Genomic DNA, 17,947 nt, shown 5'->3' with positions numbered 1-17,947 from the left:
TTTGTGTAAACAAAAGTCAAGCTGGGAATCGTGACCAGACTTTTTTGAGCGAGAATTCTGCGTTGGGCGTGGGGCGAGAAGATGAGTCAATGGTAGAAGCAGAGGTTGGTGTGGAATAAAGCGCTCAGGGGATGAGGGGAATGGTGGAGACCCTGAGCCACACCCGAGTGCTGTCCATCGAACATAGGCAAACAATTGCAAATTAAAATAATAGAACAAGTGCATTTTTATTAGAAATAAATCGGGGGGGGGGGGGGGGGGGGGACAATAACACTCGCAGTTTCCTTTCCTATTATAAGGTGATCAATGGCTGGCCAACTGTGTGTGATTGCTTCCGTCTCTGAATGCAGCTCTAAGGTACATTCTGTGGCTGCTGCATGCACACACCCAAATGCTTTGTCCTTTGCCCTGAATAGACCAGGCATACACCTTTGTGCATAATTCTCCCCACAGGTGCATAACTGGTTACTTCGAAACTTACTGTTACTTGGTGTCTTTCACCAATGCATAATTCTTCACATAAGTGTACAATGGATGTTAGTTTAGCCATGGCTGCTTATCACATTAGCAACACATGCAATGGAACCACAGGAACCATAAGACAGGGCAAGAGCTCCATCTTATCACATTATCTCAAGATCATCTTGGACATTCACTAGGGTACTGCAAAAGGCAGCGCTGGGGGTGCCTGGTTTGTCAAACCCAAGACAGCAATTAGTAAGACACAATACAATTTCTCTTTCCTTGTGAGGGTAAGGCTCACACAACCTTCATATGGACAGACTACAGGTTTAGCTAAAGATTTCCTGAAATGAAAACAAGAATTGTTTTTCTTTAAAAATTGAAAAATGTAAAATGTTTTTGTTTGTTGTCACTGGATTTCCATGTCTCCTTGGCAAAGAAATTGAGGAAAAAAAAAAAAACTTTTTAAAACCCAAATGTAATTAGTTGTTTCCAATCTTTCAGAATTAGGGGCAGTACAATTGTAATGACAGTTTTAGAGCATATATGTTCAAAAACCTTCAAAATCCCAAGTAAATTCTTTATGAAAAAAGAATTTGATGAAATTCTCTCCCCAATGAACCAAAAGGAAACCAACAGTATACTCACGAGTCCTGTCTGCATTATGGGCTTATTTGAAACATCTTTTGAATAACTGAACATCATTAATGTTCCATTTTATTTCTGAAGCTACTTGCATTTGCTCCAGTACATCACAAGCACTTAGAAACCTCCCAGCAGTTGCAGTCTTGCATTCTAGACTGGCAGAGCAGTACAGAAGAACTTTTTCCTTTTTTTGCTCCTTTGAAATTGGTCACCTTTGTGCTGTTCCAAATTGCGACAACAGTATGAATACTGGCTCTTCCACTTCACTTAGCCAAGAGAGAGATGCTCTGGTTGGTAAACACACCTGTGAAGAGTCTTTGCTCCGCAGGTCATCAAAGGTGCACTTTCACTCCTGGCATGAATGTAGACAAGAGAATGGGTTCAAAGAACTCAATAAAACCTAATAAAAAGGATGGGTTGAAACATTTTTACTTTTTAAAAGTAGATTTACAAGGGATTTTGAAGGCGTAAATGATCGCCTCACATGATTGCATTTAAGCCCAACCAGGAGCTGTAAAAGAGGGCGTGGTTTTTCAGTACTAAATTTATTAGCACTAAGCCATCAGAAAGGCTAAGATATGCAGTTTTCCAAGATGGGAAGCAAACATTTTTAAAAAAGTGTGGTTGAAAGCAGCAAATCTATCATTTAAGATCATGTCCATTTAATGCATTTTTCAAACAAAAACATTAAAAAGAAGAAGAAAAAAAAAACTGCTATGTATTCAACTAAACTTGACATCTTTTGAAGGATTTGGGAATAATTCTCAAGATGCGACAACCATTTTTCCTACTGCCCCTTCTACCAGGCAGGAGCATCACTGCACAAAAGCTTCTTACTGCGACAGGAACCCTACCATGGCAGTTACTTTTTACTAGATCACAATCACACAGTTCCATCTTGGGAATATTTGGCCTGCATGTGGAGGCAATGTAGTTGCATTTCTACACAGGCACAGTACGTGACTTTCACACTTCATTAGAGCTGAGCAGCCAGAGCCTACGCGTTAGGAAAGAGCCAGTGGCTGCAAGTTATTCCCTTCATGCACCTACAGCAGTTAGACAACCAATAAAATACATTAGGGTTTGAGTAACTGTTGTCCTGTATGAGGTGTACGGTATAATCTTCAAACCTTCTGAGGCCTTCCTTCTTCTCATCGGTGGTCAGACACACGTCTAGGTGTTTATTAATGTGGTGATGAGATACACTGACTCCGCACACGGGGCACTCCACTGCAATACAATAGAGAAGCAGATAGACCAGTCTGATCAACTCCACTGACAAAGAAAGCTTCTTCTCTGTGGCACTTTAACATCCCAGTCATTGAGATGATCTATTGTGAAAACTGAACTGATAGCGATTTATCATTATTAGTGAAGCCAAGACGACAAGTATTGCTCTTTTTTTTCTTTTTTTTTTAACATTTAATGTGTTTGATTTGCAACTGAACCAAAGCTCATGAAAAACAAGGAACACCTGAACAAATTCACACTGCAATCCCTATGAGATGTGTGATGCAAATGCTAAAAATAAACAAAGAAAGAGACAAGAGCTCATTCATATTCATTCAGGTCCCTGACACAAGGTGCTCATCCCTAAAGCCTTTTCCCTATCTAGTTCAGCACCCTTTTAAGACCTTTTAAGTTTTATGACACAAAACTGCTGCAGAACTACACCTCAAGGGCTAAATAATAAACAAAAGATAACAGCTATAGCCAAAGAGCAGAACTCTGCACAACACTCTGAGGTACACAGCAGCTGTTTGGGTAAATGACAGAAACAAAAGGCTTACACTCATCCCACGCAAAGTACGTTAAGCTATGCATAGATTAAGGAATTTGTTCTATATAGTTCATGTTTCCTCTGCCTAGTGTTCCTTTGATGCCTTACATATCTAACTTGCTGTTGTCCATTTCACCATGAAATCAAATCAATTAAGATGTAAGAACAAACTACACAGATCATTTTAAGTCTGTGTAGGCCTAGTGTCTTAGGCCAAAGGAAAGTGCCATAACAGTCCGGAACTGTTTCATTACCACTCTGAAAAGGCAGACAGCGAGGAGGGCATCACCTTTGACCACAGGCTGAACCACCTGTGATGTGGATGGCGATCCGCATACATCCATCTTCTCCTCTTTCAGGCCCATGGTGTCAGACTCTGTCCCCTCCAGTTGGGGCTCAGTGGGGTCAAGGACACACACTTCCATGGGCTCCTGTTTGACAGGGATGAGGGGCTTGGAGTCTGCTTGTGGCCCCACTGACAGCGCAGGAGAGCGCTTTTGGAAAAAGTGAGTGAGAGTGGTGCCCTCCTTCCTGGGCCCCTTCTGCCTCACTTTCTTGCCTCGGATCTCCATGGAGGGTGTTTTGGGGGAAATCGGGGGTGATTCAAAACTGGCCTGGGACAACTGCTGCCTTGAGAGACCGAGACAAGCAGCAGATGAAATAGAGCAATAAATGAATTACATTAATGACAAAAAGCCAGACACCTAGCAACAGCAACTCACACACAACTAAAGTGACACATGCAGCCAAATCAGACATATTGCATACTTGTGGAAGGAAGAGAACATGTGGACATGTGACACTACAAAGTGAAAAATTCGCCAGCTAAGTGTTCCATAGAGTAACTATCTAGTCTCACACACAGTGCCATCATTTGTGTGTGTGGGGGGGGTGTGGGGGGTGGAGCAGAGAGACAAATACATAGAGTGAGACTAAGAGAAAGCAAGAGTGCAGGGGACGAAAAGTGCACCAGTTGGCTTCAACCTTGTAAATGTGGAAAGCAAGCAAACAGCTATTTGGAAGACCGTTATGGTGCTATAAAGTGAAGTCAATGAGATGTTTAATGGTCGGATTTCCTATGGAGAGCTTTTTATTGGTCCTTTGTATGCAGATTAGAGTACACGCTCAATCTCCCCTCCTGACCCACACATGCACACACACACACACCGCGGGGAGGCTGGGGATAGCCATCTTCATGGAAGTGTAGAGCTAAGGCCCCTGAACCGCACAGCCTTTCTTTCACTGCTTTAAGACAAATAGCACAAATATCTTAGAGTCCAAAAATATCCTTCGGACCTAAACTAAATTAGTAGACATTCTGGAGTAAAACAAGATTTATCAAGAGAAAATACAAGTGCGTGATTAAGTGAAGCCCTGAACTGCAGCAACTCCTGGAGCCGTGCTGTAGGCATAACCTTTCAGTGTGAATATCATCGTTGCTTGCAGATCGAACAACCAAAAGTCACAGGTGACTCTGGGAAAACCTGAAAGACTTTAAGAGTGATGCCAGTTAGCTTATAATGCAGAGAAGACATAGGCCTACATAGCTGTGATTAACAGGTATTTTGTTGCATTGTCTGAGTAGTTTCACTGAGTACACTGCAAATGTGTTAGAATTAAACAATCAAATAAATAAAACAAACAAAAAGAACACTAAGCAGCCTAATACATTACACATTGGTAGAAGTACAGAACAGCCCATGGACAATGTGACAGAAACGGGAAATCTAGTAAATTTGGTTTAGCAAAATACTTAAGACTATTTTGCAATTGCAACATTTCAGTAGGCTAATAACCCAGCATGCATGCATGTGACTAGTCAGGGAAAGGGTTCCTGCTGTTGGCACTTCCTTCGACAAAAGGAGAGAATTCAGCAAGGTAATGACGTAATCAGAATGGCATTCATTGTCCAAGCCTAATGGTACATTTACAAAGCAGTGAAGTGAAATGTTCATTTATCCTTCTGCTGGTCACTTAGGTGGCCTAAGGTGTATCTATCCACAGAAAGATTATCCCAAAAACTACTTAAACCAGCTATCTACTCGCTCATTCACAAACACACACAGTCATATGTCATACTTTATTATTTAAAATATATGTCTCTGTATTCATACAGCTGTGTTAAATACAGGAAAAACTGGCATAACATTAATCTTTGCCTCCATCCGTCCAGCAAAACTCACTTCTCATTTGCATAAAGCTAAACTTCAACACTCTCTTCCCATGTGTTCACGCCTAATTTTCCATGCACCAACTGCTGCCTCTCTCCTTAGAAATTAATTTAACAATGGAACAGGAAAGAAAAATCACCTGGCTTCACTGCAATGGAAATGTACCATTAGGCATGACAAAATACTGCAGGTTAGTTTTTGGCTTCAGCTGATCCCTCAGCAAAATACGTCATCACTACAAAAAAAGTAACATCTTTATTTTTACACAGAAATTATACAGTAACTCAAAATGACCTCTTCCTGAGGGCCAGTGGGAAGGTGTGTGAGCATCCTGTATGCCATCCCTGCTTCCCTCAGTCTCATTTACTTCGTTTCTGTCTGACATTTGTGACCATGTTTAAAATTTAGAGCAATATTGTACATAGGTTCCAATGGATTGTCCTGCGTACCCATAAAGTCCACAAATCAATCACTGCAGTCCTGTCTCAAACTGGACTAAAAGACAAAAATCACATTAGAATGTAGTTGTGTGCTTCCCTTTCAAATCAACAATTTAACAATAAACTGCCAACACAATAGACTGAGAAAATACAAATTGCCTGGACATCTGTCTAATACTATCATGGTAAAATATGACAGGTGCAAAATAGCTGGTTCCCATCTGAATCAAGAGTCCACCCATTTGGACTCCATTCATTCCCATGCACAAACAAACAGGCTGATCACAAAGATGGGGGATAAGCAGCACCATACTGAAGAGATTGTCCAATAAACCAATTCAATTTTGTATGCAGATAATATAACTAAAGTCAATAAATGACTGCATTTTACACAAATGAAGTAGAACTAGTTCCTAACCCGCACCCCAGCACCCCCATCAACCACTTTTAAGGGATACAAGCAAGCACCTTTTTTTTTTTTTTTTTTTTACAAACTAAGCTTTGACAACAAAGAAGACGATCTTCACAGCTGGCGAGACGGTGAAGGGCAAGATGCTGCCTGCACTCATATGGATGGGTGAGCTCATTGATCACGCTATGGTGGTAGGCAAGGAGGAGACTGGAGGAGACCTGAGCAGACAGGTCATACCCTGTGGCGGGGCGCAGTAGAAGTCAATATTCAGCCCAGCTGCCTAATTGCATTCCCTGCATCCCACAGGCACCTACAACAGTGTCATCAGGTGAGCTCACTGAAACATACAGATCCAAATGTCCAGCAGCGTTGCACAAAATACCTGCTATAAAAAGTACAAGTTTGTGGAAAAGTTGTGTTTGACTCAAAATGTTGTCCATGTTTGAAATAAAGCACAATAATGACATTCGAGAGTTTCCCCTTTTTTAGGAAATCTATGGAGATTCATTACATAGTATCCTGACAACACTATCACCACTACTGAAACTATACCATGGCATATCAGAATTCATTACTTGGTATCAGTATCAAAACAAATTTTGACAACACTACCAGTACAGACACGCAAATGGATGTTTACCTCATGCTATGCACAACAGTATGTTTCAGTTGGATCAAGGCATACTGCCGAATCAGGGTCAGACAGACTTCTATCATAGTATTAAAAATGGTCTAACAAAGGAATCCACATCATTGAGCCTAGTGAATTTCCTAGGCCACTGACTGAAGATGGGAGTTAAGAGTGAACCAAAATCCATTCCATGCAGCAACCTGAAAAATTATAATTATTTTTAGATTTGCAATGTAACCTGTGCTCAAGTATTATGCTTAATTTCTGACATAACTTTAAATCGCCTTATGTAATGGCTCTGAGAGCCGGGTTGTGGGAAATGTGAAGGCCTAGTAACTGGACAAGGGATGAATATTGTTTTGAAGTGTTCGCACTTGGTTTAATAATGCTGACAAAGTGAAAATTATAATGCTGACAAAGTGAAAATTCAGACCTTCCTTCTGATTTAAAACACTGTCACACTACTAAAAAAATAAGGACTGTTTCAGATCGAAAGAGTCAGACACTGAGCAAGAACACCCTTCCCTCTTTGTGCTGCTACACTTTCCCTTTAACATTGCCAGTACAAAACAGGAAATTAAGTAACTGGGAGAGCAAAAGACATAATGCACTTCTCTCGCTCACCTGATGGCCATGCAGCAAGCCTGGGAAGACTGAAGACCAACAGTGACTAAAAACTGCTGCTCTCTCAAGTCAGTCAGGTTTCTTTTTTAATAACCCCTTTCTAGGCCCCCTGTAGAACTAAAGGAGCCTTTAGAAGCCTTCTGAGTCACCTCTGTACAGCACCCTACTGCAAATCTTTACAAAAGGAAATCCTAAGTCCCATGGCAAACAGAACAAAATACTCACTAGATCATCCACAACAGCATAAAACATGCATGAGTTGTAAAAATAATTAAGAATTTAATGCAATATTTTATTTATTTAAAAAACTTATGCTACTGTTTGTTTGCTAGTGGCAACACAGAATCTCTGATAGGACAGTGCTTGCTTATCCCAGTATACCTCTGCCCTGCACATTAGCTCTTCCTACTCTCACACAACCATTTTAACCTCAGAAAGGGCATCTTAATCAGCTGACAAACCGATTCTGGTACGCAGAAGAAGGGCACTCCTTAGACCAGTCCTCATGACTCTGACCAGCCATGAAATGTTGTACCTGAAATCCAGGTCAGGAAATTTGTGGTGGTGATGGGTTCTCGCCATAACTACATCATTAAACAACTCTGGTCAATGCACAGGTCTGAGGACATAGATCATTTGGAGTTGTCCGTTCAGTTTTTAGCTTTTTTTTTGTGTGCAAAACATCAGAGGACACAGCCATAGGTGATATGAGAGAAGGCAACAAGAGGCTTCAGTTTGTGTAGAACCAATCAGCAATCCCCTGTCATTAAGCCATCCCACCTGAACAGTTCTGCAGCTCTGAGCATGGCTGACTAATTGTGCTGAACAGAGTTTGTAAGCTTTCTGTGCTAAACCATGCCGACATGGAAAAGTCATTAGACCGGTTAATGGCCTTTCTTTAAACACGTGCCTATGGTGGAAGAGAGGCTATAGATATAGACCTCTAATGTTTCTGACCAATTTATACAGAATGAGGAATTCTGGTATAAATAACAGATGAGAATGGAAACTTTATGAATTGCTGTTACACACACACACAAAAAAAAAAAAAAGGTATGTGTAATAGCTTTCACAGGTCACAAACATTATTGCTGCATGAATTTATCCATGTAGAGATATGAAGTATATTTAGATTCGGGCTAATTCCTCACATCCATCCTCTATGCAAAATATTAATATTCATTTAGTAACTAACTTGTATATAGTCTGCAAATTTTTGAACCCATGTTGCTAAACATACCCAAGGATAAAAGTGGTGACAGACCTCCAAGTTAGCCTTTGGCAAGTAAATGCACAGCCTACACTCAACCAGAAACCTCAGCCGTGAGGGTACAGGGAGGGAGGAGAGGACAACAAACTGGACAGAGGACCATCAACCACTGGACATTCAGACACACAATCATTCAAACACACCATAGCCAATTGACCTAATCTTCATGTTTTTAGATTGCGGGAGGAAACTGGAGACTCCAGACAGACGCTGGGAGAACATGGAAACACCCAGAAAGAGATTTAAACCAGAGACCCAAGCGCTGAGAAGCAAACATGCTAACCACCAAGCCTTATTTCCCCAAATGCTCCCTCATGCACTTCTGCACTTGAGAAAACTTATTTTCCACAGGATGTGATGGAATGTTTACTGATATGGCAACTCGCACAGGATTACAATAGACTGGGGTTATTTCCACCGGATGTTTTTGTAGTAGGTAAAAAGTGCCAGAGTATTCACTGACATGGAAGACACAGTCCGTAAAAATTACTGACATGTCGGATTCAGCCAAGACTAAAGTAACTGAGGAATGCATGAAGTAATTACATTACCCCACTTCCCCATGTGAAAATAATCCTGTCAAAATATTATGTCTTATGTCTGGAAAATTGCTGCTAAACATCTATTGTTCCTTTCATTTAAAAACATCACAGCTAAAAGCATTAGTGGTTACCTTGCACTCTGGAAGCACTGAGCAAGGTCATCCAATATCCTGTTATTCCTCAGATCTTGTTCAGTCATAGGCTGGAATTAAAGTAGGGACCTTGTTCAATACATTCATCACTACGAAAGGCATGATTCTAGTGCAGCAGTATGACAATGGACAGTATACAGTATTATAAGCTGCTGTAACAACTTAAGTTAACATTTGTATTATCTACTTAAAAGTACACTTACCATGTTACAAACAGGGCACAATAACTTGTAGGACAGAAATTTCCGTATACACAAGGAACAAACTGTGGAGAAAGCCAACAATAACTTGGATTCTTAACCATAACCTATCAACTGGCATGTCAAAAAGAAATATTATAACGTTACAGATTCTCCAAAGTGAAACATCAAAATCTACATGACTATACAGATAATGATTAATCCTACTTTTGCATAAGTTACCTAAGATAGCTAGGCCATTTTCCGCCCTTTCAGACCATGACAGCCTGACTCAAACAGCTTACATGAGCAAACAGTAGGTTAGGTTATACATACAGTTATGAGAACACGGTGTCATCATGGAGATATTCAAGAAGTCAAAGCAAATGGGACATCGAAGCAAGTTGTCTACTGTCTGTTAAAACAGATTGATTAAAAGCAGTTAAACCCATTGATCAAGGCTGCCCATCTGTCTAGTTTGCTATACCACTAAGAACGCAGCTAGCTAGCTAGCTATTCCCGTTAACGCTAAATCGTTGTTCGTTTGTTGCAAACCTTCAAGTACTTTACTCTCTAAAAGTAACTTTAACTTAACACGATGAATAAAGCCAGAACGATGGTAGATAGCTAATTGTTTAATGTTCAGCTTCATTTAAAAAAATTTACAGCCTGCTGCTAACGCTAGTAATGAGAGAAAAGTAAACTTGGCGACGATTGCAGGTTTATTTTATTAACTTAACAGAATGCGGCAGAACTGGCCATATTCCAAATCCTGCAGCTCATGGAACAGCTGAGCAGTTAGCTGTTAGCTAGGCTAGTTAACCTAAGATAGCTGGCTAGCATTATCTAGCTAGCAATAGTCTTACTCCAATCTAATGAGAAGTTTCATAAAGTGAACTTACTTTGAGACAAGCCAAGTTCGGTGATAAATCCGGCTCACTTGAATGAGACATTATCGTGCAAATAAACACACGATTTAAACCATGAAACTCAACCGTACTTCACTTTGCAGTATTTACAAGCAAAAAGCCTTCACCTAATGTGTTACCCGCGCACATTTTCAATAACCTACATCAACGTCACTTCCTTTCACCGGATTTGCTAGCTGGTTGCATTGGTTATCGATGCTTGCTGACTTCTAAATAACGATTAAATGTTTTTTGGTTTTGTTTTGTTTTGTTTTTTAAACTTGCTCCACTAAACACTCGAACACTCGAGCTATAGGTTAAGTCCTTGTTATCAAATACTGACATACCCATATATACGTGTCACTCTATAAGCGTCGGCCAAATGCCGAAAATGTAAACGTAAATTTAAGTCCCACGTCTTCTTGATTTCAATATAGTTATCAGCTCTAACAAGTAAACCTAGCAAACCAAATATAGTTGAGTAGGCATTTTAAAGGCAAAATTCTGGTGAAGCACTGAAGAGAAACTGCAGCAGTTAGGCATATTAAGATGGATGCAAGACAGGACGAGGCAGTGTAGGGGCTTTTTAGCAGTCATTATTACCAAAAAAAAAGAAAAGGTTTCACCAGACATCAAAGTGTTCAGAAAAAAAGAGAGTTTCACATGGACTTTGAAGGGAAGGAAAGAAAGCCTACAGAGAGCTGATCTGTCAAACATGAATGAGGACAGATCAAAAGATCAATCACCATAAAGGAGATGTCAGTGCATTAAAGTACAGTGACAGCTTTTAGGTACACATATAGATGAAGTGGATTAAACCAGGAAGAAGACAATTGCATTATCATGGATTTGTTTATATTCTGACCAAGTAACAGAGTCATTCAGATTCATTATCATATGCAGTATGCTTAATACTGTCTGATGTTTGACCATTGTAAGTGATCCTTTTGGTTTTATTTTGCTTTTTTATAAGGTGGATGAATACACTAGCACCATTATTGTTCTCTCTCTGGTATCACATTGATATTGCTCCACTACCTGCTAAATATAAATTTGGTGATGAGTCTACCAAGTTAAGATTCCTTCTCATACTTAATGAATATCTTCAGTTGCTATCTGCAATCCAGCATTGTTGTGGTTTGCTTGGCACTTGAAAAAGTTTGGCTCTGCTTGGCAGGAGACTTTGAATGGTCCATGTGCTTTGACAACATCAGTGATTAGTGCAAAACCACATAGCTGTCTGAATATGCCTGTCTCGTTGTCTCATTCCCCTCATTGCAAACAGGATCAAAAGCATGCAGTTATGGTTATGGAGTTATAAATCTCCTTTAAAGTTGTTAAGAAAATCTTACTGCCACTAATTCAACAGTTCTTTGCTGAATATTGTCTTTTTTGTGCTTTATCTACATTTATGACATGTAGCAGATGCCCTTATCCAAAGCAACTTACAAAAGAGCTGTCATCAACTCATTGAATGCATTCTAGCAAGTAAATTAGGTTATTCCACAATACTGCTTAGAAGTCAATGCTGATACCTAGAAAGAATTACAAAATAAGTATATCCTTAGTGCAATACCAAGTACCAATAAGCAGTGATACCTGGGAAGAAGAAACATAGTGTCTGTTGATTGTAAATTGTCCTTGTATTCTGAGAAAGGCACTTTATAAGTGTAACATTCCAATCATTCAATCACTGATAGTAGTGTAATTCAGGATGTTATAAGACAATAAGATATTTTAAAAGTGCAGGATTAGTAGTCATTTAAATACTGCACAAATAGACTTCAGTCTGCATTGGAAGGCAGCGAGGGAATCTGCTGCTTGGACATCCTGTGAAAGTTCATTTCACTATCTGAGAGACAAGACTGGGAACAATCATGTTGCTTGTCGTCCATGAGACATGAAGGGTGGTGTTTCAACCTGAGCCATACTTGAAGTTCAAAGTGCTTGAGGCACAGATTGCCCTTTGATCATTGCCATCATGTAGGGAGCTGCTGGTCCATTCTTGTCTTTGTAGGTGAACATCAGGGTGATGCAAACAGCTAGTGGAAGCCAGTGAAGGGAATGCAGTAGTGCATAAGTGAACTTCAGAAGATTGAAGAGCAGCCATACTGCTGCATTATGGATTTTCTATAGGGGCGTGTTGGACACTCTATGTTTAATTTAAAATTCTTAGCACTTTTAATTCTTTAGTTGTTTATTTAGATCTCTAAAATGTGTTCTGTTTAAATTGATAAATTGATAAACAAGACTGTCTTAATATTATGTTACTGTGTCACCATATCTCCTCCATGAACACGCCCTCACACATCCTCTCTATGACTAAAGACCCTATCCAAAATGCTGAGGAATACTGTAGCGAAGTGATGTCATATTTATAGATCCAGGATTAAACTTCTGATGAGAAACAATGCTAACTTTACTACTGAGACTAGGCATGTGTCAATATTTGAAAATACGACATATCACAATATTAAAGAAGTATAGTAACGTTATTGTGGGCACTTCAAAAATACTACTTATTTCACCAGAGACACAAAGCAGTCCTGCTATAAATACCTCGCACAGTCACTGCTGTGTGGTGCTCTGATCTCGTGTCACTGTCCTCGCTGCTGTGAGAGAGATGTAAACATAAAGAGAGGCAGGCCAGAACATCACAGAAGGTGGCATGACCCCAGAACCTTTCCTCCAGCAAAAAAAATAAAATCAGAATTCTGTAAATATTTCAACTACAGGGAAATGTGAAGTACAGGTGATGGCAAAGATCTAACCAATGTACATGATGTGACAGAACAAGTAAAGTTGGCCAACATGAGCTATGTAATGGCACAACTCCAGGACATTCATCAGAAGCAATTTATTGCACTTAAGGTAAGCTTTTAAACTCATTTGAACAGAATGACAATGGTTAAACAGTTTAATTTTTCTAAAAGTAACATTATATGTAAAACGTGTGGAATTGTATAATGTTCAATAAGGATATGTGAGATCTGCAACTGACCCAAATTTGTGGCCATCTGACAGGAATCTGGTTTGTATTCTATTGACTGAAATATAGTATTATGTAAATTGACATTTATTTCAAAGAATTTTCTCTCTCCTAATGTAATAATAATGTAAATAATTTAAAACATTACTTAAATATATTTTTCTTGTGACTGCAAAGAGACAATGCAGATTGAACATTTCAACAGCACCATATTTCTCCATTTTCAGTGTAAGCTAACTGTAGAATATTTTAAAAGATTTTGATTAGTTCACTAATTTTTCTCAACTGAGAAAGAAGAGTAAAGTCACATGCATATGTAACCTATTAGGACAACTAGAACTGTCCCAGGGCTGGTACTATGAGAAGATGGAAAATGAGAACACCAAACATGGAAATTCCATCAAACCACTTTCAAGCCTGTGTGAGGTTAGCATGATAAATGACATATGCTGTAAATGTGCATGTTGTAAAAGACTGAAGGTGGACATCCTACCATGCCTGCATCTGGCACTTAAGGAGCTGTTCACGCCTGTGCTACAGAATGTGGCTTCAGGTATAATGCTCTGTAACAGACATAGTGCTGGTGACATTGGTCTGCAGATTTGGGGAGTTATGTATAATAAAAATGCAAGCTTTCTTTTGCTTGAATAGTCAATATTTTATACAGCAATAAAGCAGCTAAAGTAATATCTTTTATGTGAGCTATTATAACTATGGAATTGCCTTAAGCAGGCAGTTAGGTTCATAGAAACACAGTGATAGCAGACTGTGGTAAATTAACTACTTTAATGTGTGCAGATATTGCCTGTGTCTGGGGAGAGTAAGTATCTGCACACATTAAAGTAGTTAATTTACCACCCAAGATCTTATATTGATGATGCGAGATTTGGACCACTGCGCAAAGTCTTCTCAAGCACATCCAAAAGATTCTCAATGGGGTTCAGGTCTGGACTCTGTGGTGGCTAATCCATGTGTGAAAATGATGTCTCATGCTCCCTGAGCCACTCTTTCACAGTTTGAGCCTGATGAATCCTGGCATTGTCATCTTGGAATATGCCCATGCCATCAGGGAAGGAAAAATCTATTGATGGAATAATCTGGTCGTTCAGTATATTCAGGTAGTCAGCTGACCTCATTCTTTGGGCACATAACATTGCTGAACCTAGACCTGACCAACTGCAGCAACCGCAGATCATAGCACTGCCCCCACAGGCTTGTACAGTAGGCACTAGGCATGATGGGTGCATCACTTCAGCCGCCTCTCTTCTTACCCTGATGTGCCCATCACTCTGTAACAGGGTTAATCTGGATTTATACCACATGACCTTCTTCCATTGCTCCAGAGTTCAATCTTTATGCTCCCTAGCAAAATGAAGCCGTTTTTGCCAGTTAGCCTCATTGACGAGTCGTTTTCTTAAGGCTACACAGCTGTTTAGTCCCTTAGTCCCAATCCCTTGAGTTCCCTTTGCATTGTGCACGTGTGGAAATGCTCTTACTTTCACTGTTAAACATATCCCTGAGTTCTGCTGTTGTTTTTCTACGATTTGATTTCACCACATGTTTAAGTGATTGCCGATCACGATCATTAAAGATTTTTTTCCCACCGCATTCCATCCTCGAAGATGATGTTTCCCTACTGAACTTCCACTTTTTAATAATGAGTCGGACAGTTCTTAACCCGATTTAAGTAGTTTCAGCAATCTTCTTAGATGTTTTCTATGCTTGATGCATGCCAATCATTTGACCCTTCTGAAACAGATTAACATCTTTTCCACAACCACAGGATGTGTCTTTCGACATGGTTGTTTAACAAATGAGACGCTACTCACTGCATCAGTTCAGGTTAAATAACTTGTTGCCAGCTGAAGCATAATCACCCATGCAGTAATTATCCAATGGGAGGCTCTTACCTATTTGCTTAGTTAAATCCAGGTGGTGACCTTTTTTTTGGCCAGGTAGTGTATATAACTTGTGAGTGTATAATGATAGCAGTAAACCAGTCTTAACAGAGATAAGCTCTGTTAAAAACAGCAAACCTATGTTATTTTTTCTCAGGAAATAAGAAAATCGTCACTTTGTAACCAGACAAAAACTATAAATGTAGAACATGGAGAGAGAAATGGTTAATGTAGGTTTGGCACTAGGACACCAGATTATCTAGCTTTTCCATCACAAGAGTAATGTTTTAAACAGATATTCATTGCCGTGAAGCAGCATGTATAATTAAATATGGCCTGTGGCAATTCTTCCTTTGTTTGTCTTTTAAAAAGGTCTTGATTTTAACTAGTCTAATAGCAATAAATAAACACCAGGGTACACAAAAGAGACAACTGTACTTTCTCTCTCTCTCTCTCTCTCTCTCTCTCTCTCTCTCTCTCTCTCTCTCTCTTTTCTATCACTGCATTTCTTAGTTATTGCTAAATAAAATCTGAGAATCTCCAGATGCAACACACACACACACACACACACACACACACACACACACACACACACACTTTCTTGAATTTATTACCTTCACCTAAATTGTTCTTTTCATTATAACGGCATGATACTCCACAGAGCAGCCAGAACTGATAACATCAGTGAATAAATACCACCACTGACATTCCTCAAAGGGTTCATAGCATGCACAATTTACATATAAATATTTTTCTCTCATTGGGTTCATAGGAAGTTACTTTTTATTATTTTTATTGTCTAGAAGCTACCTGAAGCTGCAAATACGACTTCAGAAGTGTTCTGAGCAGCTTTGATTCTCCTTTTTTAACTTTCATGATTAATACTTACTTTCATTGTGCTTATTGTCAGAAATGAACAAGTAGATACAGATGATATATATTCTGTACCAAGGTATTAAATATATCATTTTGTTATCTGTATGAAATTGAATATACTTGCATCTGTATTCAATAGGCCCACTGAAAAATTTCAAATGGTATCAGTGCTGGTCTGTAACATGGTAGATGGTACCTTTAATAATTCAAGGAAACATACTAGCCTCAACGGTATTTCTGATATCCCCATTAGCTAGGTGAGCCAGGGTAATATCTCAGAAATATCTATGTTGTCCCTTATAACAGGAAGAAGATAAGACTAATGCAAGATGGCACAAGACAGAGCAGGTCTGTGTCTTTGAATGATATTATAGTCCTTCAGGTGATTAAAATAGCAGTCTCCGTTTTTATCACACTATTTCAGACTTCTGTAGAATGAATATGGAGGTCAATCTATCTGTCTCACCTACACACTCTGGGGACTCGTAAATGTCACAGCCAATCAGTTCTTGTTGGAATCATCTCGTTAGCTAGCCTGATTAATACCATGAGCCAGAGCCAAGATTTCATCAGCTCTTGCTCTTTCTTCCTCTAGCACAAAAAAAGAATTTAAATATATGTGAATTATTCCACAACAGGAAGCCTTTCATTATTTATCCAATTTATTTCAAGCATAAAAATTAAGTTTAATTTGTTTTCCCAATTTTTATGCAGATCACTTTATCACCTTATACTTGGTGTTGTGATATTCCATTGTTGCATTGCAAAACCAATGAGACAACATTGTGACTATTAGATTGCTCCCACCTGTGGACTTAATGGAGGCTTATACTGCTATTGTTTTCAAGGAGGCTTAAGTGCTAATTCTTATACTGTTAATGATGTTTTCTCTGGCGGTGGCAACTTATTTGGCAGTGACACATGTTCTAGATAGTGATCAGGTACTTTAACTGCTAAACCTACAATATCCTGGGATCTAATGATAAACCATTTTGAACCCAGGGCAGCTATGTATTCGGGAAGCTGTATGTCAAGTAACCAAACACCCAGCCAACCTGTTTAATGACCAAATTGTAAGTCTACAGACTCTGGTTATCATGGTTGGTCCCTCCTATTGTCCATGTTCCATGGTTTCCCTGTCTTGTGTATTGTTTTGGTTCCATTCCTTAGTTTCGTTTTCTCTACCCCTCAGTTGGTTTTCCTCACCCGTCATTACCTTCACCTGTTCCTCATTTCTAGCCTTGTTAAGTTCATGTATTTAAACCTTGTGCCCTGTGTCTCGGCAGTTCATTGTATGTACGTATGCATTGTTCCTGTTTTGTATTCTCGGACTCTCTATGTTGGCTTTATGACCCTGGACTACTCTGACGACTACGACTCTGGATTTGCCACTAAAAAAAATCTTGCTCTTCTCCACGCATGCGTCTGCCTCCTTACCACTCACCGTTACGCTGGTTTTGATCAGGAGTAAGGGCATGTTTCCTCTTGCTAGCTTAGCTGTGATCTGGTTACAGCACGAGCACAAATATCTCCTCCACCGCTATGATGTAATTCTTGCTCCTCACTGCTGTACTCCTACCTTATGGATATGGAAAGATTTATTTGCCCGTTGCTTTGTGGGTTCCTGTGCATTTATAAAAGGTGATTGTGTCTCATAAAAAGCATTTTCTATTATGACAGTCTTCTTATCAGATCACAGGAACATGACTCTGTTCTGGTTGCCTCAGCCTCAGACACACCACCTAACCTGCAGAAAATATTGCAGCCTTTGTTGTATGTATGAGGAGCGTGGAGATTAATCATCCTTCTGTCAAACTGTGAAGTCTAGGTGACAGAACCTGGAGAAAGTAAAGCAGCCATGGCTGTAGTTTGTGTGTGTGTACTTGCCTTCATCCACTAGGTTTTCCTGGCCAAAACAGCATTACTGTACAGCAAGAGTCCATTTGCCTCTTCATGTTTACACTGCTT

At 39.5% G+C, this 17,947-nt stretch overlaps 1 protein-coding gene across 2 annotated transcripts in view; it reads right to left on the bottom strand.

The window, feature by feature from the left end:
- rad18 (RAD18 E3 ubiquitin protein ligase) overlaps positions 1-10,358 on the bottom strand; it is a 32,416-nt gene extending 22,058 nt beyond the window's left edge. The window contains exons 1-7 of one of the 2 annotated variants that reach the window (XM_035524743.1): positions 10,211-10,358; positions 9,645-9,723; positions 9,333-9,394; positions 9,109-9,179; positions 3,177-3,517; positions 2,238-2,337; positions 1,412-1,459 (exon numbers count right to left, since the gene is read on the bottom strand). In XM_035524743.1, the coding sequence (XP_035380636.1) occupies positions 1,412-1,459; positions 2,238-2,337; positions 3,177-3,517; positions 9,109-9,179; positions 9,333-9,394; positions 9,645-9,723; positions 10,211-10,261 (752 nt within the window). In that variant the 5' untranslated portion in view covers positions 10,262-10,358. The remainder of the gene's footprint in view (positions 1-1,411; positions 1,460-2,237; positions 2,338-3,176; positions 3,518-9,108; positions 9,180-9,332; positions 9,395-9,644; positions 9,724-10,210) is intronic. The other variant, XM_026997636.2, reaches the window with a different exon arrangement.
- Positions 10,359-17,947: the final 7,589 nt, after the last annotated feature.

The sequence above is a fragment of the Electrophorus electricus genome, chromosome 3, assembly GCF_013358815.1.
Source record: "Electrophorus electricus isolate fEleEle1 chromosome 3, fEleEle1.pri, whole genome shotgun sequence".
NCBI lineage: Eukaryota > Metazoa > Chordata > Actinopteri > Gymnotiformes > Gymnotidae > Electrophorus > Electrophorus electricus.
This window is presented reverse-complemented; position numbering and strand designations above follow the sequence as displayed.